We start from the raw sequence: 14,945 nt of genomic DNA, 5'->3' as shown, positions 1-14,945 counted from the left end.
TTATTAAGTAGTGTATTGTTTAGCCTCCATGTGTTTGTATTTTTTACAGGTGTGTTTCCTGTAATTGATATATAGTCTCATAGCATTGTGGTTGGAAAAGATACTTGATACTCTTTCGATTTTCTTAAATTTACCAAGGCTTGATTTGTGACCCAAGATATGATTGATCCTGGTGAATGTTCCATGAGCACTTCAGAGGAAAGTGTAATCTGCTGTTTTTGGATGGAATGTCCTATAAATATCAATTAAGTCCAGCTTGTTTAATGTATCATTTGAAGCTTGTGTTTCCTTATTTATTTTCATTTTGGATGATCTGTCCATTGGTGAAAGTGGGGTGTTAAAGTCCCCTACCATGATTGTGTTACTGTCGATTTCCCCTTTTATGGCTGTTAGCATTTGCCTTATGTACTGAGGTGCTCCTATGTTGGGTGCATAAATATTTACAATTGTTATATCTTCTTCTTGGATTCATCCCTTGATCATTATGTAGTGTCCTTCTTTGTCTCTTGTAATAGCCTTTATTTTAAAGCCTATTTTCTCTGATATGAGAATTGCTACTCCAGCTTTCTTTTGATTTCCATTTGCATGGAATATCTTTTTCCATCCCCTCACTTTCAGTCTGTATGTGTTCCTAGGTCTGAAGTGGGTCTCTTGTAGACAGCATATATATGGGTCGTGTTTTTATGTCCATTCAGCCAGTCTGTGTCTTTTGGTTGGAGCATTTAATCATTCATCTGTCAGTGGACATTTAGATTGTTTCCACATCTTGGCTATTGTGAATAGTGCCGCTGTGAACATAGGGGTGCATGTATCTTTTTTTTTTTTTTTTCGGTACACGGGCCTCTCACTGTTGTGGCCTCTCCCATTGCAGAGCACAGGCTCCGGACGCGCAGGCTCAGCGGCCATGGCTCACGAGCCCAGTCGCTCCGTGGCATGTGGGATCTTCCTGGACCGGGGCACAAACCCGTGTCCCCTGCATCGGCAGGTGGACTCTCAACCACTGCACCACCAGGGAAGCCCTATCCTTAATTTTTTTCAAGTGTTCCATCACAACTATCACCCACCTATAATTAGTCCCTTCCCCCAACTCTCTTATTTCAGATAATTTACCAATTTGCCTTTATCCTGGGACTTCATTTCCAGAGCCGTCCACCCTCTAGCTCTGTCTGGACTCTGTTGCCAGCCCACTGCACAGCTCTTCCCCTGGACGTTTCCCTCACTCTCTCTTAGGTTGGAACTTCTATTTTCTGGATCTCAGGTCTTTCTCTTTCTTGGTTCTCTCCCTCATTTTGCATCAAAACATTTCAAGAAAGTTCCAAAGAGAACATGGGAGAATTTTTCTGAGTGCCTGCATGTCTTAAGATGACTATAGTTTACCCTCAACACTCAGTTGATAAATTGGGCACAGACTTATAGACTGGAAATACTCTTCTCTCAGGATTTTGAAGGTATTGCTCCCTTTTCTACTAGTGCAGCTGTTGAAAAGTCAGATTCTTGTTACTCATATATGACCTGGTTTCTTTTCATTCATAGCAAATAGTTATTATGTTCTTTCTATGTGTCCAGCACTGTTCTAAGTGCTCTGCCCTGTTCAATGCTCATCTCATCATCTCTATGAGAGAGGGACTGTTTTCCCTATTGTACAGGAAGGCAGCTGAGGCATGGAGAGGTTAAGTAGCTTGGAGGTGGGAGAAGGCTGTTGACTGGGCACTTTACTGTTGGAGGATCTGGGGTAGTTGGCCATTTCACGGGGAGCCCTCCAAGTTTGAACATCTAACCTCCTCTCTGGGGAGTTATACTCCCGCCTGCCTCTGTTCTTGGAACAAAATAAAGGTCTGAAAGAATCCCACTGTTAACTGTGCAGACTTCCAATTCATCCTCATCCTCTGCCAGTACCTCGTAGTGTCTGGTATCCTTGAGACCTGAGTCGTTCCCATTCAGTTTCTCTAGAATACGTCCCTTTATCCTCCCACCTGGGCAGGGCAGTTGAGAGAATGATGAGAGATGGCAGACATTTGCTTACTCCATTCACAGACTTTTATTTTTTTTATAGTCAAAACTTTTATATTTAGAATTAGCCAGCTGGACACAGTTTGAATGATCCCAGTTTTGTTGGCAACATCCAAAGCATCGTAGTCAGGAGCCAGTCAAACATATGCCTTCTTCTCTCCATCAGGCCTGATCAGGGTGTTGACGTTCGCCACGTCAGCGTCATAGAGCTTCTTCACAGCCTGTTTAATTTGGTGCTTGTTGGCCTTGACGTCCACAGTGAACCCCAGCGTGTTACTGTCTTCTGTTTTCTTTATGGCTGACTCAGTCGTGAGGGGCAACTTGGTGATGGCGTAGTGGTCAAGCTTGTTTCTCCTAGGGGCGCTCTTCTGAGGATATGTGGGCTGCTTCCTGAGCCACAGTGTTTTGGGCCATCAGAAGGCGGATGACATCCAGATCTTTTTTTGTTGCTGTGGATGCCTTTCAACACTGCTTTCTTGGCCTTCAAAGCCTTTGTTTTGGCTTCAGCTTTGGGAGGTCAGGGGCTTCCTTCTTCCCCTGCGGCGCCATCTTCGTGAAAAGTCATTCACAGACTTTAAAATAATCCTTTGGTGTTAGCCTCAGCGCTACTTGGTCCTTACAAGTCCAAGCTTGTCATGGATTCTGCAGGGCACACTTACTGCCTTCCTTTCTCAGGCATCCCCCTGGGTAGGTATTTAAGTAGTAGCCCAGGCAGCCCTGGTCAGTGAGTTGCCGCTGCCCCAGCTGCTTACACTTTGTATTACGAAACACAAATGTACAGGAAATGATAGAAAATAAGATAACCATGTAATTACCACCCAGCTTTATCAACCATTAGCAAATTATTTAAGCAACTATTTCAAAATGCTCAATAAAAATACGTCATACCTATGGTTGGTGCCTCCTAGATATCCCTTCCTGGTCTTATTTCATTCTCTTCCTAGCAGTTATTAGCATTCTAAATTGGTATGTATCGTTGCCATGCATGTTTTTATACTATTGCTACAGATGTGTGTATCTATAAATAACGTATTTTTAATATTTATAAACCTTATTAGAATCATTTATTTGTACTGCTTTTTTCATTCAGCCTTACGCTTTTGAGACATACTCATATTAATTCATGTAGCTTTTTCATTCATTTTATTTATTTATTTTTCAAATATTTATTTATATGGTTGCACCAGGTGTTAGTTGCAGCACATGGGCTCCTTAGTGGTGGCTTGCCAGCTCCTTAGTTGCAGCTCCAGGGCTCCTTAGTTGGAGCTTGCCAGCTCCTTAGTTGTGGCATGAGAACTCTTAGTTGCAGCATGCATGTGGGATCCAGTTCCATGACCAGGGGTCGAACCTGTGCCCCCTGCATTGGAAGCGCAGAGTCTCATCCACTATGCCACCAGGGAAGTCCCTCTGTTTCATTCATTTTAGCTTCTATATAAGTGTTCAGTTGTATGACCTAAGAGTTAACTTAGCCCTTTTTGTTTCAATAGACATTTCAGTTTATTTCCAATTTTCGGCTTTTACAACAGTGATGCAGTGAATATCCTTGCACATCTCTCTTAGTATGCATGCATACAGTACACCAAGATATTGATCTTCCTGGTCCTTGGGTAGTCACATGGGACCTGGGCCCAGCAGAGCCCCTTAGGCTAGCCTCCTCTAGCCTACATAGTTTTATCCTCTTAGGGTTGCAAGAGGGGAAAAAATCATTGTTTCTAGTGGAATTGCTGAACTAAGGAACTGCACATCTTCACACTTAACACGCAGTGCCGCATTGCTCTCCAGAGTATTAATAATTGTGCATGTTGCCAATGTGGAGTTCTTTTTTACCAAGACAATGTACTTCACTGATGGATGAGAACTTGGGCTTTAGTGTTAGACTAAACTTGAGTGGATGAGTTTGAGCCTGACTCCCTATGAGCTGCGTGATCTTGGGCAGACTTCTCATACTCTATAAATGCCTTTGTTTCCTCATACCTCAAAGAGGGATAGTAAAAATCGATAGCATTTTACAGAGATGTTTTGAAAATTAAATCAGTTCATACACGTTAACCTCTTTGAATACCGCATGGCCCCATAAAGTGCCATTTCAAAAACAATGTTCACTATTATTGTTGTTTAAAAGGTGATTTCTGTCAGTCAGATGGATATGAAATGGAGTTTAGTGTGGTTTTAATTTGCATCCCCATATTATTAGTGAGGTTGGGCATCTTTTCATATGTTTATTAGAGCTTTAGGTTTCCTCTTCTATTCTGTTGAATTGTTTCTTTTTCTAATGAACTGTAGGAGTTCTCTGGATATTCTCTTAGTATTTGAATACTAATTTTTTTGTCAGTTATGTGTAGTGAAGAGATTTTTTTCCAAGCCTGGGGCATGATTTTTAACTTTTATTTATGGTATTTATTGAACCACAGGAATCTTTAATGTAAGTTATAAACAGTTCCTTTAATATATTATGCATTTTATTTATGAAATCATTCCCTACATCAAGGTCTTAAAGACCTTCTCTTACATTTTCTTATAAAACTTTTTGAGTATTGCTTTTTTTTTGGTAAGATATGCCTAGGCAGATATTGTTTTTATTTTTTAATAAATTTATTTATTTATCTATTTTTGGCTGCGTTGAGTCTTCATTGCTGCACGCGGGCTTTCTCTAGTTGCAGCGAGTGGGGGCTACTCTTCGTTGCGGTGCGCAGGCTTCTCATTATGGTGGCTTCTCTTACTGCAGAGCCCGGGCTTTAGGTGCGCGGGCTCAGTAGTTGTGGCTTGTGGGCTCTAGAGCACAGGCTCAGTAGTTGTGGTGCATGGACTTAGTTGCTCCACGGCATGTGAGATCTTCCCAGACCAGGGCTCGAACCTGTGTCCCCTGCATTAGCAGGTGGATTCTTAACCACTGTGCTACAAGGGAAGTCCAAGTATTGCTTTTTATATTTGTCTTTACCTGGAATTTATTTGGGAGTATGAGGTAAGGATGCCATTTTAATTCTGTTTTGTGTTTGTGGACCATATGGTCTCTGTCCCAACTACATAATTCTGTCATCGTAGTACTAAAACAGGTTTCTTACCCTCTCTGACTCACCTTCTCCAAGTGAACATTAGAGATGATAACAGTACCTACTTAATAAGAAGGTTGTGAGGATTAAATAATAGACTAAATACACAATAAGTAAGCAAACGGGTAGAGTTGTGTTCCAATAAAATTTTATTTACAAAAAACAGGCAGCAGGTTGAATTTGGGCCATGGGCTATAGTTTGCCAACCCCCGTTCTAGACAAATCTCCCATTCAGTGTAAATGTTATACCACGAATTAGTAAATTATATATCACATATGTATGATGTATGTTATATAAATTTATATAAATATACTCATATTATTAATATATAAATACATAATGTTATAAAAAATATACAATATGGATTTGTTTGTATTTCCTGCCAATCCCAGAGAAAATAGCTACCCTCATTCTCTTTAAAAATTTTGTTTCCTCCAGCACGTATTACTCACACAATCAAAAAATTTCTTTATTGAATCTTCATATACTCCAGTAATACAGAGTTTACTACATAATTTGTTACAGATATAGACAGCCCAAATTGCTTTTTTTTTTTAAGTTGTTTTGGTAACTTTTGCCCTTTACCCTAAAACTCTACCCTATGACACTGTGTGTTATAAGCCAGTGTCTCTTGACACAATAACCTTCTTAAGTTTACATCTCCTGCCCTCCTTGCCCAGGACAAACAGTTCTTGTTCTCATAGGAGTCTCTTATATGAATGACCTTGTCTCCCGCTGATTTTTATGCCCTCAATCAGATATCAAGGGTCTACTTTGTGAGCTAGTCACTCTGCTAGGTGCTGGAAGCACAGGGGTGAACAAGTTCCTAACACACTGCCGAGTTGTGGCCTGACCCATCCAGGGTCCAGTGGGTGACACTCTCTCGGTCTGTACACTATGCTTTTATTAATGTAACTTGAGACTGTGCTGCCTTTTTACGTTTCTCTTCATCTTCCTAAACTGAGGCTCTTATTAATTATCTCAAAGTAAGTGTGGCAGATATGAGGCCCGTTTTGGTTTTGTTCTCCTCAAATGAGGAAATTGAGGGTTAATGGTAAGAAGCTTGCCCAGAGTCATATAGCTGATAAATGGCCAAAGTGGAAATCAAATCCAGATCTTATGACTTCCAAATCCAGAATTATTTCTAACATTCCATGCTTCCTCCACACGCAAAACAGATTGTCCTGAAGAACAGGACAATATGATTCCAAAACAGTCTTTGCCATGAAACACTAAGGAAGAACCAGCCTCATACAAAAGAAAACAGGACTTAAAGTACAACCTCTCTCTCTGACCGATGTCCAAAGACATGTGAAGTTCCCTCCTTTGGATTAAGTATATGGCTCTCAGCTTGGACAAGCCACCGTCCTTCCTGGTAAACGTGTCAGAGCTAAACCACAGCACAGAAGTTTGGAACCCAAGGCAGACACCTCACCTTCATGGCCTACTTGTCAGAGTAGTAAAAGGTCACAGGCCCTGGGCTCGGCTAGACCTAGGCGGGCTTCCTCCTATACGTACCAGTGTTCTCACTACCACAAATGGCAAAGTAATAGCAATGACACGGTTAAAATCAACTAATGGCAGACGTCTGTTGAAAGTGTATCGTGTGCCAGGCACTGAATTACTCAGTCTATTATTTAATCCTCACAACATGCTCATGAGAGTAGATGCCATTATCATCTCTAATGTTCATTTAGAGACATAGAGAGGTTAAGTAACTTGCCTATAGTTAGCCAGCGGGTATAGAAATACGCTCTTAACCAGTATCCTGTATTTGCCAACTTGTCCCAAACCAGTGAATATTAACCTCTCTAATCCCAAATCCCTTTTAATACTTCAGGTGTTTGAAAACTAGAGAATCCTCTTACTCTAAAAGGATGAAAGAAAAAAAGCATTTATCTGATCCCAAAATTCAAAGCATTACAAAGGTCTTAATATTCCTGATATCCTAGAAAATACTTACTTATATCACCTTAGTGTTTGAATAGCCCTTTGAAATATTTTGACCCTACCTATCTATAAATATATCTGTATCTGTATCAACAAGTCATTCCTCAGTGCCCTTACCTTCTGGTGACTGTTCTTACCATTGAAACGAAGTTTTCCTTGACAAGCCACCAATGGCCTTATAATTAGTAAGTAAACGGTCGGTTCTCCATCTTTATTTTATTTGATTGTACCTGCAATAGGAGAATGTTATTCCTTATTTTTATTTCCTTCTTCGTATGTCTTCTTCTTTCTTCACAGATTTATCATATAGGAAGAAGTTGAAACAACAGTGGTTTGGCAAAATGTACAATACTATTAAATATAAGGAACATGGTGGTTTGGGGAAGGCTAGAAGAAAATGAGAAGATATATGTGACAAGTGGAAGAAAAATATTAATTGCAGCAATACATAGTATTTTCCTGTGAAAAGAAAATGTTACTGTCAATTAACTCTTTCTTCTTTTCCAGTGAGGTTCTTGACTTAGACGCATTCTGTTCCCTTCAGAGAGCAGTGGCTTAGGCTTATGGCCGTGTTTACTGGGCTAGGACTGTCCAGGCGACAGGAGTAACCTTTGGTGCTCTCTTCTAGGTGTTTACCTTGCTGTGGATTGCTGACTGGATGGTCCATCATTTCTGGAGGAAAGGAAAGGACCCGGATAGCTTCTCCATCCCCTATCTGACGGCACTGGGTGATCTGCTCGGGACAGCCTTGTTAGCCTTAAGTTTTCATTTTCTTTGGCTTATCGGAGATCGAGATGGAGATGTTGGAGACTAATAAATCCTACAAACCGCCCTCAAGTTACCAAGAAGGAAAACACAAAGACAACCACTTATAGCTCTTTTTCAAAAATTTTATTTCAGTAGTTTGTCTTCTGCGAGGGTAATCTTCAGTTGGCCCTGATTCCATTAAATGGCCTTAACATTTTATTTTTAAAGAATTTGTGCTGAAACCAGAATGAACAGTATTTGTGCTGCTTTTCATAGAATAAATGATAATTTGACATAGACATAGACTCAAGCTCTGAAATAAATAGGAAAGAATATAGGATGTTTACAATGAATAATTTTAAGACCACAGACGTAGCAGAAATGTAATGTATTACTGTTTAACTCATAATGCCACGTTAAAGGAAACAGAGTTCTGGTTTAGCCTTTCTTGTCTCACAGATGTGTTGTACTGCAAAGCAGACTTTAAAATGAAAGGAGCCCAACCAAGCTTGTAACAGTTCTAACTATGCCCACCTCTCTGCCAGCTGAGGATCCATTTACCAATTACTTTGCTCCTAACCTGACCTCAATATGTTCTGCTGAGTATGAGATAAACTCACTTTTACCTGTTTTTATGAATCCCTGTGCTGATGCTAATTTAATTTCAACTCTGCAAGTTCTCGGCAGGCTACCCTTTAAACACAGAATGGCCTTTAATGAAAGCAATGGGTCTTTTTTTTTTTTTTTTTTTTTGGCCATGCCATGTGGCATGCGGGCTCTTAGTTGCCCAACCAAGGATCAAACCCGTGCTCAGAGTGCTAACCACTGGACCGCCATGGACGTCCCATCAGTGGGTCATTTTTGATCATTGATTTGTTGAAAGAATGTTGATCTTTTTCTGAAGACTTAATAGTCCAAAATAAGATAACCTGAGCTGTGTTTGTAGAAACAAGATGGTGTGAGAAATCGTGCGTGCTTGTGTGTGTGTGTATGTGTGTGTGTGTGTGGTGTGAAAGAGAGAGACAGAAGCTTTTGATGGAGAGCTAAATCTTTGCTAAAAATTGTTGATAGCAAGATCATAGTGGGATATTAGCGTTCTGTGGTGATTCTTCAGCGCATTTTACTGGTATGCTTTTGTCATGCGGTGCCAAAATTTTGCTACTGGCCAGAATTTAGTATTTGTTACCTACCTTATAATTAATACTTTCTTTTCATTAAAAAAAACTGTACCATTTAATATAACCAAGCTGTCATAAGATTTAGAATGAGCAAATGATTCATTCGCTCCTCTTAAGAACTCGATTGAAACTGGTAGGCTTACCATTTTAAAGGAGAAATCGGTGGGGTTACTTTGGTTATTTTTCATGCCTGTGCACATCATCTGTTTGCACAGGCTGACTTCTACGTGGGAGACTATCAGGTACACTGCTATGTTTCTCAAATATTTTTCTAAAACTCTGATTGTATTCTGAACACTTGACCAACACCTTAGTCATTCAATAGGTAAGCATTTTTATATTACATATAGTTCATTTTTTAAAAAATGCAGTGGAATCTCTCAAGACTGTCAGATATTTAATAATTTAACTGATAAAGGGAAGAAGAAATGCACATCGACTTTGATCGTGTGGTTTAAGTTGTCAATTAGTGTTAACATTATATAAGTGGTAGGTTGTTTATAAATATATTGGGGGAAGTGTTCCTATTAAGCTCTTTAAAATAAGGGGACTGTGGTTTAGAGTTATATATTTGTGCTTATTTTGAAACTTTATTCCACTCTTCTGCCTTATAATGAAGCTGCTGAGGCAGAGAACTGAACTAATTATAGAATTTCTCCTTTGGAGAGTTATATTGTCACATAGTGAACATTCTTATAAAAGAAAGAATGATTAAGTTGATGAATATTTAGCTGCAAGATTTTTTATTTTTAAAATATCCATGAATAATTTGATTTTATTGTAAAGCATTTGTAAATTACTTATTTACATTTGGGCTATATGATTCAGAAGGATTTATGTTTCCCAGTGATTTCTATTTTCATTTTTTTAACCTAAACAAGTGCACAGCAAACCACATTTTTAAAGCATTTACCAACAACTTTAGTGCATTACATATTCCAAAACACATTCAAATACATGTATTATTTAGTACTCACAACAGTACATGTGAAATAGGTCAGGTAGATATTCCTATCTCTATTTTACAGCAGAAGAAACTGAAAATCAGAGAAGGTACGTTTTCAATGTTGCACAGCTACAGAGTACCCACATTGTGATTAAGTACAGGTCTCCAGTCTCCTAAGCCAGTGCTATTTCTGTGACCCTCCAAATGTACCAAGAGTACCTAACTCATTAACTGAGAGGAAATCAACTAGAGAAACAGGATTTTCTAAAGTAGAATAGAGTATTGCTACATCTCTCCAATTTCAGACAGGGAAATCTTCATTTAATATATCTTGATGGTAAGTATAGCCAACTCTAAATTATTCAAGTTCCTAAGACCAAGGAAATCAAAGATAAATGAATACTTTGGAAGAAAAAAACAATGCCTTATTTCATAGAATATTTAATTGCCACCACCCTTCCCAGATCTAGCCATTTTCCATGAGATGCTAATAGATAACTAGGATGACTGATATGAGTTCTGTCCCCTCTCTCTTTTGCTACCCAATCTTGGTTACAGCAACAAAATGTCTAAAAGACATGTAATGGGAAAAAAAATAAAGACATGGAAAAATCAGTCACCAATCAGCTGAATTAATTTATAAAAGAGGTTTAAATTCCTTTTAAAAAATTTTACCGGTTTTTTGAAAGCCTTCACATAAGTATGGAACCAATAAGATAACTTTGCCTACCCACAAAAATCATTTATTATCAGTCTTACATACAGCGAATTCACAATATTTATTTTTATACAACGTAAGTTTGCTTTCTGAACTTCTTCCCTTCACGAATTTATTAGGCACTTTATTTAAATACAGATAGTCTTTTCAAAGACATTTTTTATTTTTCCCTACAATCATTTTTTTCTTTAAAAAATAAAGTTTCTTAGAACCTAATACAATAGAAACTGATGGTAATGTATCTTCTGGGAGACATCAAAAATTCCACGACGTAGACTATCAATGATGTAGCCAAGTGAAGTACATTTTGAAGGGCCTTTCAGTAATTGGGCTTCCTTGCCTTATAATATAGCTCTAGTATAGTATACCCATTTATAAAAGGCATCTGCCATCTCTGAATTGTTGTAAACCAAATAATAAAATTTAAGATGTATTTACCCAGCCTTGTTGTACTTACTTCTTGATAAACCAGATGAACACTGAGCCTGTGTGGAACTCACCCAGAAGAGACTGGGTGGTCCGTGTATATACGTTGTGTTTATGAGCATAATAAATTGGGCTTTGACCATACCTAGAGCTCCACTCCATTGCTTTACCACTTTTTCACTGTTAGGTTCTCTCCTCATTATTCAGCTTAGGTTCTTTGGCCCATCAACCAATACATCCTCAGCTGCCTCCTTCATACTTACTGGACAGCTCTGGTTAAATACAGCTCTCTGCCTATCCTTTGCCTACATTTAAACAGCTGAATATGGTTCATGAAGAACCCATGACTGCTAGGACAGATCTTTACATTCATAACCTCAGACATCAAGTTAACCCTCAACTGCCCAGCAGCCTCCTCTATTTCTCTAATCACTTCACTCTCTGGGAGATCAGGCTTTTGTCCCCACCACTTTACTGAAAGTACCCCCGTCAGGGTCACCAGCAGTCTCCATGTTGCAAATCCAGAGATCAGTTCTCAATAAAAATCCTCATCTTACTCAGCCTCTAAAGGTATATGACAGAGTCTCCTTCCTCCTTGAAATACTTTCTTCACTTGGCTTACAAAAACATCTGCCTTTTGCTTTCTTTTCTGCACCGCTGGAAGCCTCCTCTCTGTCTTGCTGGTGGTTCCTCCACCTCTCAATCTCTAAGTGTTGGAATGACCTACAGCTCAGTTTTTATTACCATTTCTCTATTTTTTATCCCTAGGTGACCTCACCTATCTCATTGTTTCAAATGCCATCTATACCTATTATTCCTAAATTTCTCAGTCTAGACTCTCACCCGAGTTCCACATTTGTATTTCCATACTAAACAACCAATAGATCACTGAAGAAATCACAGAGGAAATCAAAAAATGCTTAGAGACAAATGAAAATGAAAACACAACGATCCAAAACCTGTGGGATGCAGCAAAAGCAGTTCTAAACGGAAAGTTTATAGCAATACAGTCTTACCTCAGGAAACAAGAAAAACATAACCTTACACCTAAAGCAACTACAGAAAGAAGAACAAACAAAACCCAAAGTTAGTAGAAGGAAAGAAATCATAAATATCAGAGCAGAAATAAATGAAATAGAAATGAAGAAAACAATAGAAAAGGTCAATGAAACTAAAAGCTGGTTCTTTGAAAAAATAAAATTGATAAACCTTTAGCCAGACTCATGAAGAAAAGAAATGGAGATGGCTTAAATCAATAAAATTAGAAATGAAAAAGGAGAAGTTACAACTGAAACCACAGAAATACAAGGGATCATAAGAGACTACTGCAAGCAGCTTTGTGCCAATAAAATGGACAACCTGGAAGAAATGGACAAGTTCTTAGAAAGGTACAATCTTCCAAGACTGAACCAGGAAGAAATAGAAAATATGAACAGACCAATCACAAGCGCTGAAATTGAAACTGATTTTAAAAACTTCCAACAAAAGTCCAGGACCGGATGGCTTCACAGGTGAATTCTATCAAACATTTAGAGAAGAGTTAACCCCTATCCTTCTGAAACTATTCCAAAAAATTACAGGGGAACACTCCAAAACTCATTCTATTAGGCCACCATCACCCTGATACCAAAACCAGACAAAGATACCATAAAAAAAGAAAATTACAGGCCAATATCACTGATGAACATAGATGCAAAAATCCTCAACAAAATACTACCAAACCGAATCCAACAATACATTAAAAGGATCATACACCATGATCAACTGGGATTTTATTTTAAAGACTTTTTTATGTGGACAATTTTTTAAATTTTTATTGAATTTGTTACAATATTGCTTCTGTTTTATGTTTTGGGTTTTTGGCCATGAGGCATGTGGGATCTTAGCTCCCCAACCAGGAATCGAACCCACACCCCCTGCATTGTAAGGTGAAGTCTTAACCACTGGACCACCAAGGAAGTCCTGATGAAGTAGGATCAGGACAAGTGGGCTTTATCCCAGGGATGCAAGTATTCTTCAATATCAGCAAATCAATCAGTGTGATACACCACATTAACAAACTGAAGAATAAAAACCATATGATCATCTCAACAGATGCAGAAAAAGCTTTTGACAAAATTCAACACCCATTTATGATAAAAACTCTCCAGAGTTTTTATCTCCAGGTTTTATCATACCTCAACATAATAAAGGCCATATACGACAAACCCACAGCTAACATCATACGCAACGGTGAAAAGTTGAAAGCATTTCCTCTAAGAGCAGGAACAAGACAAGGATGTCTACTCTGCACCACTTTTATTCAACATAGTTTTGGAAGTCCTGGCCACAGCAATCAGAGAAGAAAAAAGGAATCCAAATCGGAAAAGAAGAAGTAAAACTGTCACTGTTTGCAGATGACATGATACTATACATAGAGAATCCTAAAGATGCTACCAGAAAACTACTAGAGCTCATCAATGAATTTGGTAAGGTTGCAGGATACAAAATTAATGCACAGAAATCTCTGGCATTTCTATCCACTAACAATGAAAGCTCAGAAGGAGAAATTAAGGAAACACATTTGTATTTCCAAATGCCTGCTGAACAACTCCACTTGACTACTAGGTATCTTAAACATTTGAACAACAGTATCAACCTCTTTGACCTAATTGACATGTATAGACCACTATTCCAACAACTACAGAATACACATTAAGGGCTAATCTTAATATATAAAGAACTTCTGTAAATCAGGAAGAAAAAGACCAACAACCCAATAGTATAATACCCAAAGACAGATTGTTCATCGTAAAAACCAAATAGATGCTCAATAATTGCTCAAAATAAAAGAAGTGCTAATTAAAACCACACTGGGACTTCCCTGGTGGTCCAGTGGTTAAGACTCTGCACTTCCACTACAGGGGGCATGGGTTCCATCCCTGGTCAGGGAAGATCCCGCATGCCGCACAGCATGGCCAAAAAAATAAATAAAAAATAAAATAAATACATTTAAAAAAATTTCTTCAACTGGACAACCTGTTTACTTCCCCAGGGCATTTGCCTGTGCTGCACCCATATCTTTGAAAGCTCTTCCCCTCACTCTTCCCAAGCTAATCCCTTAAAAAAAAAAAAAAAGAAAACCACCCTGAGATACCACTTCTTACCTATCAAATTGGCAAAAATACAAAGTCAGAGCATTCTCTTGGCAAGGCTGTAGGGAAACAGACAAAATTGTTAGTGGCAAATGATAAATTTACCATGATAAGATGATAACTCTGTACAGGGGAATCTGGCCATATCTACTAAAATTACAGATGCACTTACCATTTGACCCTATAGTCCCACCATCAGACCCAGGCAAGTGAAGCCCCTGCCCTGAGCCCTCTGCCACGTGCAGTGATTATAAAGGTATGGCCAGTGGGCTGAATCCAGTTCACTGCCTATTTTTGTAAATAGTTTTATTAGATGTTGCCATGCCCATTTGCTTACTGTAACCAAGTATTTTTGGCTGCTTTTCCTCTATAACAGCAGAATTGAGTAGCTGACAAAGAGACCAAACAACCTGCAAAACCGAAAGTATTTACTCGCTGGGCCTTACGCACAAAAAAGTTCACCCACACCTGCTTCCTCAGATTTTACTTCTAAGTCCCCCTCCAGTACCTGGGACCAGCCAAGATCAGCAGTGCCATCCGGGTAGGCTGCCCAACCTGAATCTGGTCCTGTATGGGCTCCAGTTGCCAGAAGCAGACAGTCCTTGGACTTGAACCTCAGATCTCTTTCGTCAGCATTCTGATTGCAGCATCATTTCTGGCCTAGAGCATCCAAATGTGGGGAGGTGGTGGCAGGCATCCTTTACTCTCTGCCCCCACTGCTTGCAGCCAGGAGGGTCTCCCCACCCTCCTACAGGCTCCATGCTGTATGTCAGGCAGTCCTCCAG

General features: G+C 39.1%; 1 protein-coding gene and 1 pseudogene across 4 annotated transcripts in view; one reads left to right on the top strand and one right to left on the bottom strand.

Moving 5' to 3' along the window:
- Positions 1 to 11,041, top strand: part of SLC41A2 (solute carrier family 41 member 2) — a 132,385-nt gene extending 121,344 nt beyond the window's left edge. For all 4 annotated transcript variants that reach the window (XM_067697804.1, XM_067697803.1, XM_067697802.1 and 1 more), the window contains exon 11: positions 7,640 to 11,041. In XM_067697804.1, the coding sequence (XP_067553905.1) occupies positions 7,640 to 7,825 (186 nt within the window). In that variant the 3' untranslated portion in view covers positions 7,826 to 11,041. The remainder of the gene's footprint in view (positions 1 to 7,639) is intronic.
- Positions 1,962 to 2,559, bottom strand: LOC137202692 (large ribosomal subunit protein uL23 pseudogene; annotated as a pseudogene).
- Positions 11,042 to 14,945: the final 3,904 nt, after the last annotated feature.

The sequence above is a fragment of the Pseudorca crassidens genome, chromosome 11 (genome assembly GCF_039906515.1).
Source record: "Pseudorca crassidens isolate mPseCra1 chromosome 11, mPseCra1.hap1, whole genome shotgun sequence".
In the NCBI taxonomy this organism is placed as follows: Eukaryota; Metazoa; Chordata; class Mammalia; order Artiodactyla; family Delphinidae; genus Pseudorca; species Pseudorca crassidens.
Note: the sequence above shows the minus strand (reverse complement) of the source record. Positions and strands in the feature narration are given on the sequence as shown.